This window comes from Juglans microcarpa x Juglans regia, chromosome 8D, assembly GCF_004785595.1.
Source record: "Juglans microcarpa x Juglans regia isolate MS1-56 chromosome 8D, Jm3101_v1.0, whole genome shotgun sequence".
Classification (NCBI taxonomy): domain Eukaryota; kingdom Viridiplantae; phylum Streptophyta; class Magnoliopsida; order Fagales; family Juglandaceae; genus Juglans; species Juglans microcarpa x Juglans regia.
In genome coordinates, this window is record NC_054608.1 from 553,351 (window position 1) to 570,579 (window position 17,229).

Sequence of the window (17,229 nt, forward strand, 5' to 3'; positions counted from 1 at the left end):
TTTATTGAGCTTCTTTCAATAATTCATTAAATTCAAATCCAAACAAATTACTAAGATATATATGCACTTGATGATCTTAAACCTTTGAGATGAATTATGCCATTAAAGTCAACTAAATTTGACCTGATTTTTTATGGTTCCCATTTTTCACTACATTTTCTCAGAATTTAGGAATTAAATTAAAAAATATCATCATCACTTCAAACTATTATTAAAAAGCATGCAGTAGTTCAGTAACCCACCATTGCAGTCTGATTTTATAACTCTCCTGCCTCCTCCATCCCAAGTCAAGTTGATTAGGCCGCAAAATCCACTACTTTCTTGCTTTTACAGCAAACTCTCGCTCTCCGAGTCTTCAATCTTCAACACCTACCACACTCTTCCCTCATTCACTCCGGAAAGGTTACCGCCCCCTACAAATCTTCCCCCGCTAATCTCGCATTGATCCCTTGTCCACTCCAGTCCCCACCACCTTCCCTTCTTTTTTTTTTTTATCTCTCGCATTCTGTCCCGTCATTTTCTTTTTCCTCCCTAAACACAGAAATGTCACTTCTTTTCCTCCTCCCCCTCCTCTCCTTGCTTTCCTTCTCTTCCTCCTCCCATCCCTACGGTAATCTAGCTTCTTCTCTCTATCCCCTTCTCTTTGACTAACTTTTTGACTCCCGCTAACTGCGTTTTTCTCTTTCTTTGGTAATCAGAGGTTTCTTACTACATAGACTGCGGCGGACCCACCAACACCACCGATCCATTCAACACCGTTTGGCTTTCTGACCGCTTCTTCAGCAGCGGCACTGCCACCATTGTCTCCGAGCCCTTGCGTTTCCGTCACCCTCAGGAGAAGACTCTCCGTTACTTCCCCCTCACCTCTGGGAAGAAAAATTGCTACTCCGTCCCGGTCCCGGATGGCCGTTACTACATCCGTATGTTCACCGTCTATGACAACTACGACGGCAGGTCCCACTCCCCCTCCTTCGACGCTTCCGTCGAGGGCACCTTGGTGTTCAGCTGGCGCTCCCCTTGGCCTGAGTCCCTCGCTCGCGACGGCGCTTACTCCGATCTCCTCGCTTACGTTATCGACGGCCATTTAGACATCTGTTTCTACAGCATTGCCACCGATCCCCCGTCGTCGGCAGCATCCAGATCAACCAAATCGACACCCTCTCTTACGACGCCGGTTTGATCGGACGGAACCATGTACTCGTCAACTACGGCAGACTTAGCTGCGGGTCGGACCAATGGGGCCCTGGATTTACCAACGACACCGACCTCTACGGTCGTTCTTGGCAGTCCGACTTGAAATTTCGATCCCAGGGCTCCTCCGCGAGCTCAGCCGGAGCGATCAAAACCCTTTCCACCAGCCACCCCATAGGCGGAACCAACACGCAACCGAACTATTTTCCTGACAAGTTGTACAAGACGGCGGTGACGGTCAGCGGAGACGCGACATTGGACTATGAGCTGCCAGTGGATGCTAAGCTGGACTACTTGGTGTGGTTTCACTTCGCCGAGATTGATTCGAGTGTGACGAAGCAGGGGCAGAGGGTGTTCGACGTGGTTGTGAATGGAAAAAACGTGAATAGAATTGATATATACAAGCAGGTTGGGGGCTTCGCAGCGTATTCTTGGAATTATGTGGTGAAGAACCTGAGCAGTACCTTGTTGACCGTAAGGCTGGTGCCGGTGGTAGGTTCACCGGTGATTAGCGGCCTCGAGAATTATGCCTTGGTTCCTGCTGATCTTTCCACTGTACCTCTGCAAGGTAAATCTAGAATTCTGGCTAATTTTATTTTAAATGGATTATCAAGGCAAACTGCAATTGGTTTTTTCTTTTAAGAGGCTTCTTTGGTTTATTGAAGGTATTTCCTTTCTTCGGTTTTTGTTTCCAGAATATACGGAAAATTTGATGTGGAGAATGAAAATGTATTCGGTGGTTTGAAAATGGAAATGGTTTTCGCGAAAAAGAAGATATGAGAGGCTGAAAAATGATCAAAATTGGAGGAAGATTTTTTTCTAGATTCGAGGAAAATAAAATAAAATTTAAAAATGTTTTCTAACCGGAAACACTAGAAATTTTGGAAAGGTGGCGCATACTAAGTTGGACTTCCTTTGTAGTGCTTGCCATGAGAGGATTGAAGGAGTCGCTTCGAGTTCCTGATAGAATGGGTTGGAATGGCGATCCTTGTGCTCCTACAAGTTGGGATGCTTGGGAGGGAGTTACATGCCATCTTTACAAGAATGAAAGTGCCCTTGTGATATCTCAAATGTAATTGTTTCTTACACCATCAAAGCTGTTTATGCTAGATATTCTATTTCCCTTTTTCTTACACCAGAATCCAGATTCCTAGTCATTTTATCATGTGTTGATCTAATTATGCATATCAGAGATCTTGGAAGCCAAGGCTTGAAAGGTTATATTAGTGACCAGATCAGTCTTTTGACGAACTTGGTGAGCCTGTAAGTATTAGTCACCAACTTATGATGCATTGCGCATTCTTTAAATTTATCATCTTTGACATGTCTTAGTGTCAAACTAATTTTCACTCTTTACTCATATTCTTTGATAATATATAGCTAATCTCTCTCTCTCTCTCTCTCTCTCTCTCTCTCTCTCTCTCTCTCTCTATTTAGCATTCAGCTTATATACTTTAGGATCCCTTCCAAGCAATACCTTATAAATATCCATAACCAACTCAAACATATAAAGGCGCACCATTCAATGTTTTTTTACACGTGTAGTGATTGGTCTTGAGTATGTTAGCATTCACCTCAGTGTTTTGCCCAAACAATCAATTCAATGCTCACAACCAACGACATATGCTGTTTAACCTCTTCCAAGTTGTGCCTGATAAATCTCTTTAACCAATGCAAACTTTTTAACAGTGGGGTCAACGATTAGCTTAGATATAGCTTATTCGTTCCAGAAGATTACTAGTTTCCCATCAAGTTATTCTCATGCTAGGTATAGCACCACTGTGATCGATTTACAGGGCTTCCTCTAACTTAAGCACGTACATTCTATTTTGTAATAGATGTTGAGAATGGAACAATGCCACATCCAAAAGCTGTGTTTGTTATGTATATATAGTTCATCTAATTTTTGCCACTCGCCCATAAGTAGATTTTCAAAGAGTAGTGCTATTTGAAGACCTTTACACCACACATCATCATCGTGACATAATTTGATTTGTAAGATTCAAATTTTGAAATTTATATTCCAAATTAAAGTATGCCATGTCGATGGTGTGTGGTGTAAAAGCCTTCAAATAAAATTATTCATTTTCATTTGCGGGAAACTCCTTGTCGAGGGTCTGTGCACCCCCGGAATTAGTCGGGACGCTGTTCCTAGACACCTGGTGCCAATAAAAAAAAAAATTATTCATTTTCAAAATGATGGTCGTTCTCCTTTGTCCTAAATTATGAGTTTAATAGATTTCTAGGTTTAGTATCTTTAGAAGGTCTTCTGTTCGTGTTTTGGTAATATCCTCACCCGTAACATGGCTTCTTTAATTTACAGTTGACATTATTGCTTCTTATTTCATTATTTGTGTCATGTGCACTACGAATGGGTTTTGAATGCATAGTTACCATGTAGATTTGTGTAAACATTTTGAAATTTTATTTTTCAAATTTCAGGAACTTAAGTACTAATTCTTTGGCCGGTACACTGCCATCTGGGCTAGGTCAGAAATCTCTCATCCGATTGTAAGTATTTCCCATTCATTAGGTAGTTATTACTTCTGTAGTACTGGTTTTGTTAAATATGACATAATCTGGCCACTATCAAATTGTGACCCATTAAAAAATGTTATTTTTCATAATATCATTCAATTAAGCACCTATTGTGAATAAATCGAGCATTATTTTCCAGAAGATTCTGTGTTTGTATATTAGAAAATGATTTGCCTTATTGCTGGATGATGTATTAATTTATTGGTCTTTGTCCTATAAGCCTTTTAGTTTCTTCCGTTGTTTACTTTTTTTTTTTTTTTTGGGGGGGGGGGAGGGGGGGTGATGGGGTTCTTTACATGTAAGTGGGTTTGTTTTCTTCAATCTTTTATCTAATAAAAAGTTTTTTAACATATCACAAATTACCTTCTCCTGGTTTATATATTTTTCTCCTTATTAGATAGTTTTTCCCTGTGGTCACCATTAGTCATTGTTGTTGTTATGTTTTGTGCTTTGCAGGGATTTGTCACACAATCAGTTTACCGGGTCCATTCCAGATAGTTTAACTTCTTCAAATTTGCAGCTGGTGTAAGTAGTGTGCCTGTATCCATTATGATTCTTATGTACCCATTATGATGGTGGGAGTTCATCAAAGATATCTATAAAAAAAAAAGAGTAATGAATTTATTCACTTTTGTAAATTTAGTACTAATTAATTCACTTTTGCAATAAGTAATGAATGACTTTATTGATGAAAAAAATAGGCATCGATAAAAGCTAATATTGTAATAATATGTAGAAAAGAAGGAACTTCCTGAATCTGAAACAGTGTAGTGTCCCCCTTTTTGTTCTTTGTTTTTTTCATAATCTGGTTTGTAGCATTTTTCTTGATACCTTCTCTTTTGTCAGGCTATTGAATGATAACTTACTAGAAGGACGAGTACCAGAAGAACTTTATTCAATTGGTGTGCATGGTGGAGCTATTGAGTATGCTATAGTCTTATTTGCTTGCTTTAATTACTGTATTAATAATTTATTATCTTAAATATTGACAAATAGGTTACTTAAAAAAGAAAAAAAATATTGACAAATAGTTAGGCTTACAAACTTTTATAGCATACACGACTTTACTATGTTTAGTTAATGATTTAGAATTGTGTAGGAAACTATAGTTTCCCTCTGGTGACTGATGTAAGCCTACAGTAATAGTGGTTCCATCCTGGCCAACAATTTTTTTGACAGGTAAAATAAAATTTTATCGAATGAAGTAAATTTGGGTAGCCCAAGTACGCCTGGCCATTAATTTTTGACTCTGATTTTGTAACAGTCCATAGTGCTGTCCATATATGGCCAAAATTTGCATTCATAAAATCAAATATATTCCTTTTCTTCTCAGATTTTTAGGACTGCCAGTACCAAGATCTGTTTAAGTTCCAAACATTACTTTAATTTTATTTTTTAGAACATTTTTCGTGTGTTTTCTTTCAGCCATACAATCCCCAAAAATTCCAGTTGCAATTAGATGATGTAACTTTGTTGTATTCATTATTATTATCCTTTTACTAAATGTCCCTCTGTAAGCCAAACCCAATGCTATGCTCCCAAACCACCTTTTTTTCTCTGCCTCCCTCTTTTGCCATGCTTCCCTTAAAGCTAGTTGCGGTGACTTGGATAGTGAAGGTGAAGAATTCTCCACCTCAATGCATCTTGCTTTGCATCCTTTGTAATGTTCCAAGGGAGGTTCAAGCCACATTTGGGCCTACTTTTTTTTTTTTTTGATACATTGGGGGAGGGGAGGTCGAACCCATGATCTCCATTTTGGAGATGTGAGTGTTATGCCATCAGACCACATGCTGTTGGCAGGCCCTATTTTAAAAGGATTAGTCAATGCTACAATTGGAGTCCTATTGAAATTATTATAAAGAGCTAGAATTCCTACCTACCAAATATGTGGGATCCCATACACTACCTATACTTATCTTTCAATATGGGGTATCACAATCACCCCATAAATTCTCCATGTCCTTGTCAAGCCATTCCATCATAGGTGGCATGGCTCAAGTCCTATACTTTTGGTTAGGATATGCTCTAATACCATTTGTAACACATCAAGAAAAATCCAAGCCATATCTGGGCCCCACTCCAAAAGGACTACTAGTCAATGGTACAATTGGAATATTATAAAGAGTGAGAACTTTTCCCTCCCATGCGATGCGGGATGCATTCACCATCTACACTAATTACTCCTTATGGGGTATCACACCCTTTCAAGTCGATTGAGAACCCAACAACCACACGGTCTCATTGGCATTGTAAACCTCATCAACTATCTCTGAAAGGCAAGGAGTGACATTCAGCAAGCTATCAGAACTTATGCTTTATTGTATTCCTTAGTTTAAATATAATATATATATTATATTTAAACATTGTGGAGAGACTATGCACAGAGAGAGAAAACCCTAGGGCACCCAAACCCACTGCCCCCCTAGCCAGCGTGTGACGCCTTACCACCGTCACAGACAAGGTCGATGGGCCCCGACGGCTTCGCTGAGGGCTGTCTGACGTCGGTCCTCCTTCCGGTGACCTGGACTTTTGCAAGTTTCTCTCTTTTTCGTCTTTCAGAGTGAGCCCGTGTGTTGTGTCGCTCACTACCGACGGCTTCATTGGTTGTGCCGTTGGCACAGAAAGAGTCGTCGGCGTCTGACGAGTCTGCTGGGAGTACTCCAGCGTCAAGATTTGGTCCCATGAGCCCTATCTGCAGCTGGGCTCTGTAGCTCTTCAACTGTGTCCCTCTCGCAACTTATCTGCACCGAAGCTTGTGCTCGTATCTTTGCATAAACATTCGACAGGAATGAAGCTTGGAAAACCCTTCAGCTTGGGAAGCCCTGCATTTGAAATTGAAGGTTTGAACTTAATATGGGTCAGTTGGTACGCTTTTGGGTGGAATTAAAGGCTTTTGAATTTTTACTAGAATCATTGAGGTCCTCATAAAAAATTGTGGAGAGAAGGTTTTGGAGGTCTGTAGCTATGGGGTGGAGTGGTATAGGATGGCTGGTGGCTACGGTGGAAGCAGTATTACAGGCGGAGAGAAATTCGGATTTCACAGAACATTTGCACAAAGGAAACAGAGCATTTGTAGCTTAACGATGCTCCAACGTGCATGGGAGGTATCTAACTGTCACCGAATATGGTGGAGGAGACCGGCGGAAGTGTTGTAGACATTCCTGAAGGGATGAAGATCTGGGTTGGGAAAAGTTTGTTGTTGAATTACGCAGAGCCGCATATATGTTTTTTTTCCTTTCATGCTGATGGGTCAAGGAAGGAAAGCCAGAAGAGGACATCCGATCATGAGAACATCAACCTGGAGTTGAAACAAAAAGACCTAGGCACAACCATGGTGGTGAGGCGATCATATGCGGCAGCTTTGAAGACGGGGTCATGCTTCGGTGACTCAGAGTGAGGGGAACTGTGAAAGTGGCCTACAGATCACACAAGCTCAGAACTAGCTTGTCGTGATGCACAATACATTAAAGGAGATGGAAACCCAGTTTTTTAAGTTGAAGGCGGTGATCGCTTTCTTGTCTACGAAAATAGACTTGCTTTCAGCTGGAGGCAACAAAGCTGTAAGAAACAAGACTAAGATAGGCCTGAATCCTTTAAACTCTAATAAAGGAAAACGAAAAATCGGATTAGGCCCTGTCCCTATAACCAAATCCAGGAGAGTGTGACGGGTCAAAAGGAAAACCTATGGCTCCCATGTCGAAGTTGAAGGAAAATGGTGTAACGCCGAGGTCTGAAGGAGATGTAGGGTCCGTCAAAGTTGCACATAAAGGGTCGCCAGAGGTGAAAGGACTTGCTGCCAACCTAGAATCTCTAATGGTGACCATGACCTTACCATTGGAGAGAACCAGTGGAGTTGTTGAGGAGGTACGAGATTTGAATATGGGTTTGTCGTTGGTGCCTTGCGAGAATGAATGTTTAGGACCTGGTGTTCAGTTGAGAACTGTGTCTGGGGAAGATGTTGTTCCTTTGTTATCTCTTCCTTCATTAAACAATATAGCTGGATCATCATTGGATTGGATTTTGCAAAAGGTTAATGAGATATAGCAGTGTGTGGGGATTACTTGTGGAGGATTTGACGACCAATTCACAGCACTACTCACTGCAATTGAGGCAGGTCACTCGCTTGAAACAAAATCAAGATTTAAGAAGAGTAGAGAGTTAGAGCGTCTTACTTGGATAATCAACTACGATGCAAAGGGAGTTAGTACAAGTCGAGGGAGGACTAGAGGAAAGGCATAAAGCCTTCCTCAGTCCTTGTAGGATAATTCGGGTAGAGTATTAATTGTGTGGGAGACAAAGGGTTGGGGGGAGTTACATTGACTTGCTTTGTGTTGGGAAGGCGTGTTTTGTCCCAATAGGACTTGGTGTATATTGGATAGGTTTCTAATTTCTCCCTCTTTGGGCGATGTTCATTTAGGGGCTCTCTATTATGGGCTAGGTGTTCTCTCTTGTATATCCGCACTGTACTTGGTTACGCCTATTGATATTAATATATTTTTACTTATAATATATATATTTATATAAATTCACTTCCCTCCATCAATTCTATTGTAAGATATGAACAGAAAATATGTTTCACTCCCATCAACTTCTTCGTTCTCTTAGAATTGATAACAACAAATGCTTGTGCCTTTGTTATTTGTTTTACCCCGAAATAATTATTTCTACGAGGCCCAAATAAGACTAATTGCAGAACCTAGGAGTTCATGCAATTCATGACTCTGATCGACACAAGTTATTGTCTTGTAGGTATATCATTGCAGCAAAAGTACTTAAATCAATTGGCATTTGAGTAACTATATGTTGGCTTTTGACTAGGTGTATTTACTGTATACTCCTTTTGTACTTGGATGGCACTTTTTTGCTAATTAGTAATTAATATAATAACCTTTTAAAAAAACTATATGTTGGTTACATAAATCACTTTGGAAAGTAGTTCTATATCATGTATTTCCATGGATAATGAGCTAAACATGTTCTTGACAGTCTCTCTGGTAACAAAGATTTGTGTGGTGTACACCCTTTGCCGGAATGTCCACTGTTCTGGGAAAATGGCGGCTTATCTAAGAAGGGAAAAATTGCGATAGGGTTATCGTCTCTTGTTGTTTTCTTATTACTGCTGCTCTTGATCTACATATTCTACATCAGACGCGGTAGAAATGATTACGACTTTGGTCTACCTCAAGATTTAATGTGTAAGTTTGATTACCTCACTCATATCTTTTACTTTTGTTTTTTGTTTTTGTAGATACCATGGTGTAATATTTTTATGGTCTACCCTGTCATCTGTTTTTGTTTTCTTTCTTTTTTTCTTGCTTTTTTTTTTAAAAACTTTTGTGCTTCTAAACCAAGTGATGCATACAGAATATCCAAAGTATATTTCACCATCCGATCTAACAGATAAAATGCACAAATTGGAAACATCTGTATTTTAATTTTAAATGGTGAGTCATTGCTTGCATTACGAGTAGACCAACGTTAAACTTTTAGAGTTTGTGTGTCACAATGCTGCATGTATCTTTTAAATATACATAACTAAGAATAAAGCATCCACAATGATATAACAGATAAAACACACAAATTGGAAACATCTGTATTTTACTTTTAAATGGTGAGTCATTGTTTGCATTATGAATAGACCAACATAGAGTTTGTGTGTGACAATGCTGCATGTATCTTTTAAATATACATTACTAAGAATAAAGCCTCCACAATCCCCAAGTTCTGTGTTGAGGTAGGCAGCATCAGTTTCTGCTTCACCATAGTCCTTAGCAGCTTGGTCTAGTAGAGCTTCATCATTCTGTGAAGTAGGAAAACTGTCATGAAGTGCTCTGATCCTCTCTGGAACTACAAGCACCTTTTACTTATAGGCGTTCTGTCTACCCACAAGAATATATTTCAGACACCTTGGGTTACAAGATGGCCGTCATTTGTGGAGCATTGTCTACATAGTCCAACTGTATGAGTTTCTTTATTGTTCTTTTTCATTTTGTGGACAAGATGACCCACATAAATTTAATCTCATATCTTTCTTATTAACTATAAAAAAAAAAAAAAAATTAATCTCATATCTTCATGGTTTAATGTCATCGTTAGAAGAGATTCTTGCTTGTATGCTAAGGAACTTCCATTTACTTTTTTTGTCTTCTATCCATCACATTGGATCTGAGTATATATCCACAGGTGTACACTGCCCATGGTTTTGCTATCAAGTTGCCTCCTTCTGGAGAGACTAAAGAGAATTTTTTTTTGGATTTCATATGTCGTCTAGGTGCAATATATTGCTGCCTTTCTAGTTGTGAAATCTGATTCCAAATGCCTGTTGAAGTTTATGGAATTGTTCTAATATTTTTGTGATGACCAACTTGCTCTAATTTTGTAGACAAATGTTTTATCATGTTTTTGGATATTATTTATGAAACGCTAGTTTCTTTAAGCTAGTTATTAATTTAATTTCATATATATGCCTTTTCCTCAGCACTTGCCGCGAAGAGAAATAAGTATCAGAGGCAGAAATCATTGATGCTTCTCGAAATGGAGAGCCAACATGCCAAGGGACTGCCATCGCCTTTAACTCCTTATTAGAGTTTTGAGAAAAAGGATAGAAATTGACATTATGCGTCTTCCCCATCACAAGAAAGGTACAAAGTGGATCTTTAGTGTGATTAAGATGATGAGATATGCTGTGAATGGCCGCTGCTTCAGGATAGTTCCAGAGTTTTGGCGTTTATTACAATTTGTTCCGAAATGGGTATGCGCCATATATCTCATTTTTTTTTTTTACTTTAAACAAAGAAATGACCCCCCCACCCACCAAAAAAAAAATAAAAATAAAAATTGTATCATTAGCATATGCAGCATTTGATGAGAGTATCCGATGTAAATCATTAGCGTATGTCTCGTTATACCAACTGGTCCCCGGTTCATTATTGCTGCATGATCAACTTTGGACCATTATACACCAACTTGGTTCACCTCAGAAGATGCCTGGCTTTTTTTAATTTATTGGTAATGACAGGACCGAAATGTTCTAAAGTTTCTATAGAAATGTTTCAAACTTTCTTGTTTGTTTGTTTTGTAATTTTGTGAGTGGTCTTTGATTCCTCTTTTGTAAGGATTGCTAGATGTACTAATTACCCCTTGGGACTAAAACATCCTTAAGGACGACTTCAATGCCAAGTTGTCTTCATAGAACATACCTGTTACATGATGTTATATAATATATTTGCTTGTAATTAATAACTATATATATATATATATATAGATATAATAGAGTTAGTTTAGAAGCACCAAATTGCTCAAGTGTTGTTTAATTAAGGAGTTGACAATTTTGAATGGTCAAAATGCATTTTCATGCTACAATGAATTAAGATGTTGATGAAGAGCATCAGCTAATTAACAAGTCCATATCACTTACAGAGACGTTGTGAATGGGTCAATTATAATGTAAAGCTACCGAAATACAAAGTTCTTTGGTATTCTGATTTACTACTGTCGATGATGTGATGTGGAAGCTCATAAACAATGGAATCTCTCTGCTTTTTCACATTTTATGTGCCACAAACATCAAAAACCTCACTGTGGACTTCCAAGATAACCACAAAATTAAACCTGCGATGTCAGCTTGCAATTGGACGGTCCCACGTTTTGGCTGTTTTCAGTTGGACAGTTTCTGTTTTGGTTTATTGGTGTAGTTTTCTTGGTCCTTTTTTTCAGCCATGTTGTGGAATGTTATCTTCATAAACACTCTGTGTTTGTCTGTGACAATATGGTTTTATATAAATTAAAGGTCTGCAAAAACCCGCTGGTTTTGGGAATAACATATATAGAACAGTCTAGTCTAAGATATACGGACGACTAAAACGTCTACGTATGTACACTGATTGACAAAGTCCTTGTTTAAATTAGAAACTCACCTTAACTCATTTCATCTCATCATTATAATTTTTTTAAATTTTTACATAAAATATAATAAATAATTTAATTTTTTCAAATCTCAAAATAATAATAATATTAAAATAATATTTTATTTAACTTATCTAATAAAAAAGAAGAGATTTTTGGTTAATTTTCTTTTTGGCAAAACATGTATAATTTTATACTTTACAGATAATTGATTAATAAAAGTGATGATCGTCTCTATAAAGTCAAAAACAGATCGAAGAAATTCTTGATAACGCGTCAAAACAGAGATGGTGACTTTGACAGTTATTTATTTATTTTTTCTGTTGTTTGAACATGAAAAAGGCACTAAACTATTGAGCTGTTGATTGCAAATAACACACCCAAATCCATGAATGAAGCAAGTTGCCAACTTGAGATGGAAATAGACCAGCTCGATAGCTTAGCTAAATGCCACTTGTGTCATTTTTAGTAGAAACCGTGTTCCATTGAATACGGTACACCAGAAAGGTAAGTACTAGACGATGAAACCTAACAAAAATATATGAATATGGTTCTGAAAAATATCCATTGAAGTAACGAGAGATGGACAACTTGGGGGGTGAGTTTTTTGACTTGGCATGGTGGCTCTGACCCTGCATGCACAAGTTAGCTATTGCCAGGCAAACAGCCATTTCCCAAGTTGGGTATTCCCCTAACAATTAAAACCTGCAGCTTGCTTATGTATGTATATATATATATATATATATATGTATGTATGTATGTATGTATTGTATGAATATATATTTACTTTTTGTACTGATCATGCATTTATATTGCAATTATTTTCTTGTTCTTTAGAGTGACATTTCCACTCCCAACTTGGCCTCTTATTTGACTATCAGCATGATGGACTTTTAACTTCTTTAAATAAATAGAATTAAACTAAAACCTTATAATTAATTAGGCTTAGATTCAATGATATTTATTTTAAAACAAATACATGTAAGATCACCTAGTGTCAATTAACTTATTATATATATATATATATATAGACGAGAAATAATTCAAACACAAACGTCCCTTCTTTTTCTAATAATAATTAAGGTACTCATGATCATATTTGTCTAAAAAAGTTTAATTAGTAGTACTCTTCAACTATCTGTTGAGTACTTAATGTGTTAATATTAGATGTTAATTAATTTAAGTGACTTGTTGATTGTAAATTCGTGACATCTTATATATATATATATATATATATATATATATATATGGTCAGAGGTAGGTTTGTTCATTTTGCTTCTTAATTAGCATTTGCAAGCCGAAAAAAGAGGTAAGACGTTATTGAAGACACAGATATATAGTACATGATGATAAGATTACCAAGGTTAATTAATTATTATTGCATTAACTCTGATCAAGTTGAAGGTGGAGGAAGCCATTAATATCCCAGTTCACATGTTTCAATTGCCCCCCAACTCAAGTAATCCAACGATCTTTAATTACATTGAATATTTCGGCCGGCATGCATGCAGGAACCCGATCGAAGTTTTCTATTTGATCAGTGGACCATGATTAATATATAATAAAATCAAACTGACAACTGCATGGATATTATAAATATTTAGCATTTAATATATATATATATATATATATATATAAAAGATATGCCCGGAAAAAAAGTATATATAAATAATGTCTTACGATTAATGCAATTTTGAAATGGCAATGACGTATGTAGCTGATCAGCTTGTTTCGTTCATGCGTCAAAAGAATTGAGAAAGAAAAATTGCATTTGATCATGATGGAGTAATTGGTTGACCTCGATATATGGGTCGATCGAGTCTCCTCCACGTACGATCGATGCCACAATTCTTCACCAGCTAGCATTCATGAATTTTAATTATTTTTCTCTCTTATGTTTAATAAGATTTTAGCAACTACTAGCAGGCCGGGACAGTATTAATATATAGTCAATGGGTGAAAATCAAGTTATTATTCCATTCATCAGTCAAATTCATCGAGACCCATTGATTCATTTAATTGTCGGTTCAAATTAAAAAGAGCAAAATATTCAGTGTTTCATGTGATTCATGTGGAAATGATGAAAACCACCCACCCACACACACATATAGAGGAGACTAATTAATTGGCTTTTGCTTGAAAATTGGCCAATGGTGGTGGTGACGCTTTATATATATATATATATATATATATATATTGGTCAACAAAAGCTAGCAACTCGATCGGCCTAGTTGCATATATATATGAATTAGGAGTACTAATGCATGCCTTACGTACCATGCACGCTCCTCAAAGGCTAGGGATACTCGAATACTGTCTATCAATCATTATTGGCTTGTTCCTTAAAAACAATGTATCATGTGTTAAAGGTCAAGCAGTACTACATAGTTAATTTGATTCATTTTAACTCACTTGGAATAAAGTTGATTTTCCTGCCTGCCTGCCTCCCTCTCACATACAAACTAAATTAAGCTATATATATATATATATATATAAGGTTTATGTATCAAGAAAACCATATCCTATCCGCAGCAAATCAGGATTTGAATGCACTCATCGTCATAATTAATAGACACACACACACACACAACAATGTCCATATATATATAGATCGAGCTCATGTGTTCATTGAATTTCTACAAAATAAGTATGGCTGCGCACTTGATTTAACTAATAATCATCTAATATATACAATGAACTGCTAATTAAAAAAAAAAAAAAGTGTCACGCGGCATGGGTAGTACTAACTCTGATGTGAGCTCGATCAGTACGTGGTTTGACCAGAAAAAGTGGGTCACTGTCCTGCATTGATTAAGTCGGTAAAGGATCATCATGAAGCGACAGTCAATTAAATATCTAATATTAATTATATTAATCATTCGGTTTTAATTAATTAGTTTTTAATCGATGATCGGCAGCTTGAAACAAAATTACGTACTAAATATAACTTGTAAATACTTAAGCTAGCTCTCTTTAAAAAAAAAAAAAAAAAAAAATTTAAGCTAGCTAGTCATGTACTGCATGCATTCATGGTTAATTACGTGTGAACCGATTGATACAATGAATTACAAATTGAAGACTAAATTAGATATATATAAACAACAAATAAATAAACAGAGAAGAGAAGAAATTAAAGATAAGACCACGTACTGTTGCTTTCGCGGCAGAAAGTTTCACTATTAATTATATATATATCTCGGTCGAGCTAGCTAGCTCATCATGATGATCAAGTTAATTTCCACAAAGGATGATCCCATCCCTGCCTGCAGCCATTAATTAAGTAATTGGTATCTGCATGTAGAATGCATGCTTTTCTATTTATTTTATTATTTACATTTTGTACATATATATATCCTATATATATATATATATGGGGGTGGTGGGGGAGAAAATTAATAATCATACTAAACTTTGTATTATATTAATTCGATACTTATTAATTCACAGCTTGCTGTGATCAATTGACGCAAGAATTAATAAAAATTTAATTGGTCTTCCAGTTGGTACTTCTCTTTATACGGATCACGGACGTAGTCATGATCCAGGACCACAGTCGATCTGTGCCAATTTATAAGTGATATATATTATTATTCTGAAAAACGTAAACATGAGCACGAAGTCATAATATATAATTAATTAATTTTTTCCAATTAATTATATTATGTATAATTTTTATGTTTTTTTGGGGATAAATATCCTTTAATTTTGTTGGATTTGTGCTCTTTTTAGAATCCCACACCGATGGGATTTGTAAAGGGAGCCAAGGCCCATTGCCTATAAATAGGGTGTTTGGCCTCTTAGTTAATTACACCAAGTCATAAGCTTAATTAGTAACTTGTGACTCTAAGAAAAATCCTCTATTAGCCTTTTTTTGTTAAAAGGAAAGAGGTAAGAGTTAAAGTTTTACTAGTGAGAAAGCTTTGTAGGTGTCATTTGGGGTGAGGAGTAATAATTTATTTCTCTATTTTTCTTCATATTTCACCAAAAAGTGAATCCTGGGGTTGAATTTAGGAGGTCCAAATTCCTAACAAATTTCCATGTCATTAATTAATTGTACAATTAATATTAATATATAAAGTTGTACGTAGTACTAATTGAGATAATGACTCTAGCAGCTAGTTTATTAGTTAATTAATTATGTATATTTTAAATCTCAATTATTTGATATATAGTTAAATATGATGATGAAGTGATTGAAATTATTTATAATTGATGATGACACGAATTAAGAAAGTTGATGATCATGCATCATGACTCAGATCCTAATTATTCTATATCATATACATCATGATGATGATCGATATATATTATATCCAGCTCGATCCCTACCTTCGAAAGCATGCAAATATCATCAACTTTCTCACGTAGTGAGATCATCAAAATCTTAAGTACTTGATCATGAAGATCATCAAAATAAGGTCAGTATTATATATAATATATGAGATTATTTTTTGTCATATATATCTTGAATATTCCGTTAATATCTCTGGCTCATGTTAATTTCCAAATCATCGCTCTATATGATTCGGAAAAACGTTACTAGTATATTTGACCTAAAGATCAGAGACTCCCATATAATATATATATATATATATATATATATATGATATATTTGATCTGTTCTGGTCACAAACGTGTAATATTTTATTCCTATATATAATATTAAGTATGACATATATATTAATGGTATACTTGGTTGCATGAAATGCGTCGGCGTGTATGAGGTGGCGTAATGCTCTTCAGATAGACGTACGTCTGACGTCGTATATCATCTTCAACTGAAAAAAACGAAAGAGTGGAAAGTCGGGAACATGTCATATATGCACATGATCATGATATACTATCATGTAAAAACAATGAAACAAATCTTTCAAGATAATCACAAAGTAATTATTATTTTAGTAAAACTATATTGCAAATCGATAATCACAGGCAGCTTTAGTTTTTTAGGCATACTAGCTAGCTAGCTAGGCATGCACTTGACTCAAAATGGGCTGACATATGAACCAAAGTTCCTCGATCGTTTTATCACGATCCAATCTAAATAAGATTTGAAGGAAAAAGGATTATCATTAACTTCATGATGTAATAGATATATATTGAGATCCGTGGGAAATATCTTTACTATATTCCATCCACACTTATAAATTTCAGAAAAATAAACTTACAAACTGTTGCGTTTTAATATAATATGTTAGATTATAAAACTCTTTTTACAATAAGTAGATCTGACATATCACATCAAACCACTCTAATTAGTAAATTTGTTTTTATAATTATGTTCTTTTATGGATCTAGCTAATACTTCTCATAATTATATTCATTTTGGGAGTTATGATATTGTAACTTCTATATCTTCTTTATCTCACCTAAAATATATATATAAAAAAAAAAAACTCACCAATTAATGAATACATAAGATTTCAAAAAGGAGTTATATTAAAAGGGACAATGAGCTATGCCATGATATATGGATAGATGAGTAACTTTATAACCCATTATAAAACAAATATTATTGTAGATGAAGATGACAATGATGATGATTAGAGAGAGGAATGTGGATATATATCCATCTAGTAGAAGTGCACCAAACAA

General features: G+C 36.0%; 1 protein-coding gene across 1 annotated transcript; it reads left to right on the forward strand.

The window, feature by feature from the left end:
* The first annotated feature begins 260 nt into the window (after nt 1-260).
* Nucleotides 261-10,908, forward strand: LOC121242102 (receptor-like protein 4). The gene is given in 10 exon segments (XM_041140013.1): nt 261-610; nt 699-1,121; nt 1,124-1,759; nt 2,113-2,263; nt 2,383-2,454; nt 3,634-3,702; nt 4,186-4,254; nt 4,576-4,653; nt 8,716-8,924; nt 10,208-10,908. Coding segments are annotated over 10 exon segments (1,881 nt in total). The 5' UTR covers nt 261-543; the 3' UTR covers nt 10,315-10,908.
* Nucleotides 10,909-17,229: the final 6,321 nt, after the last annotated feature.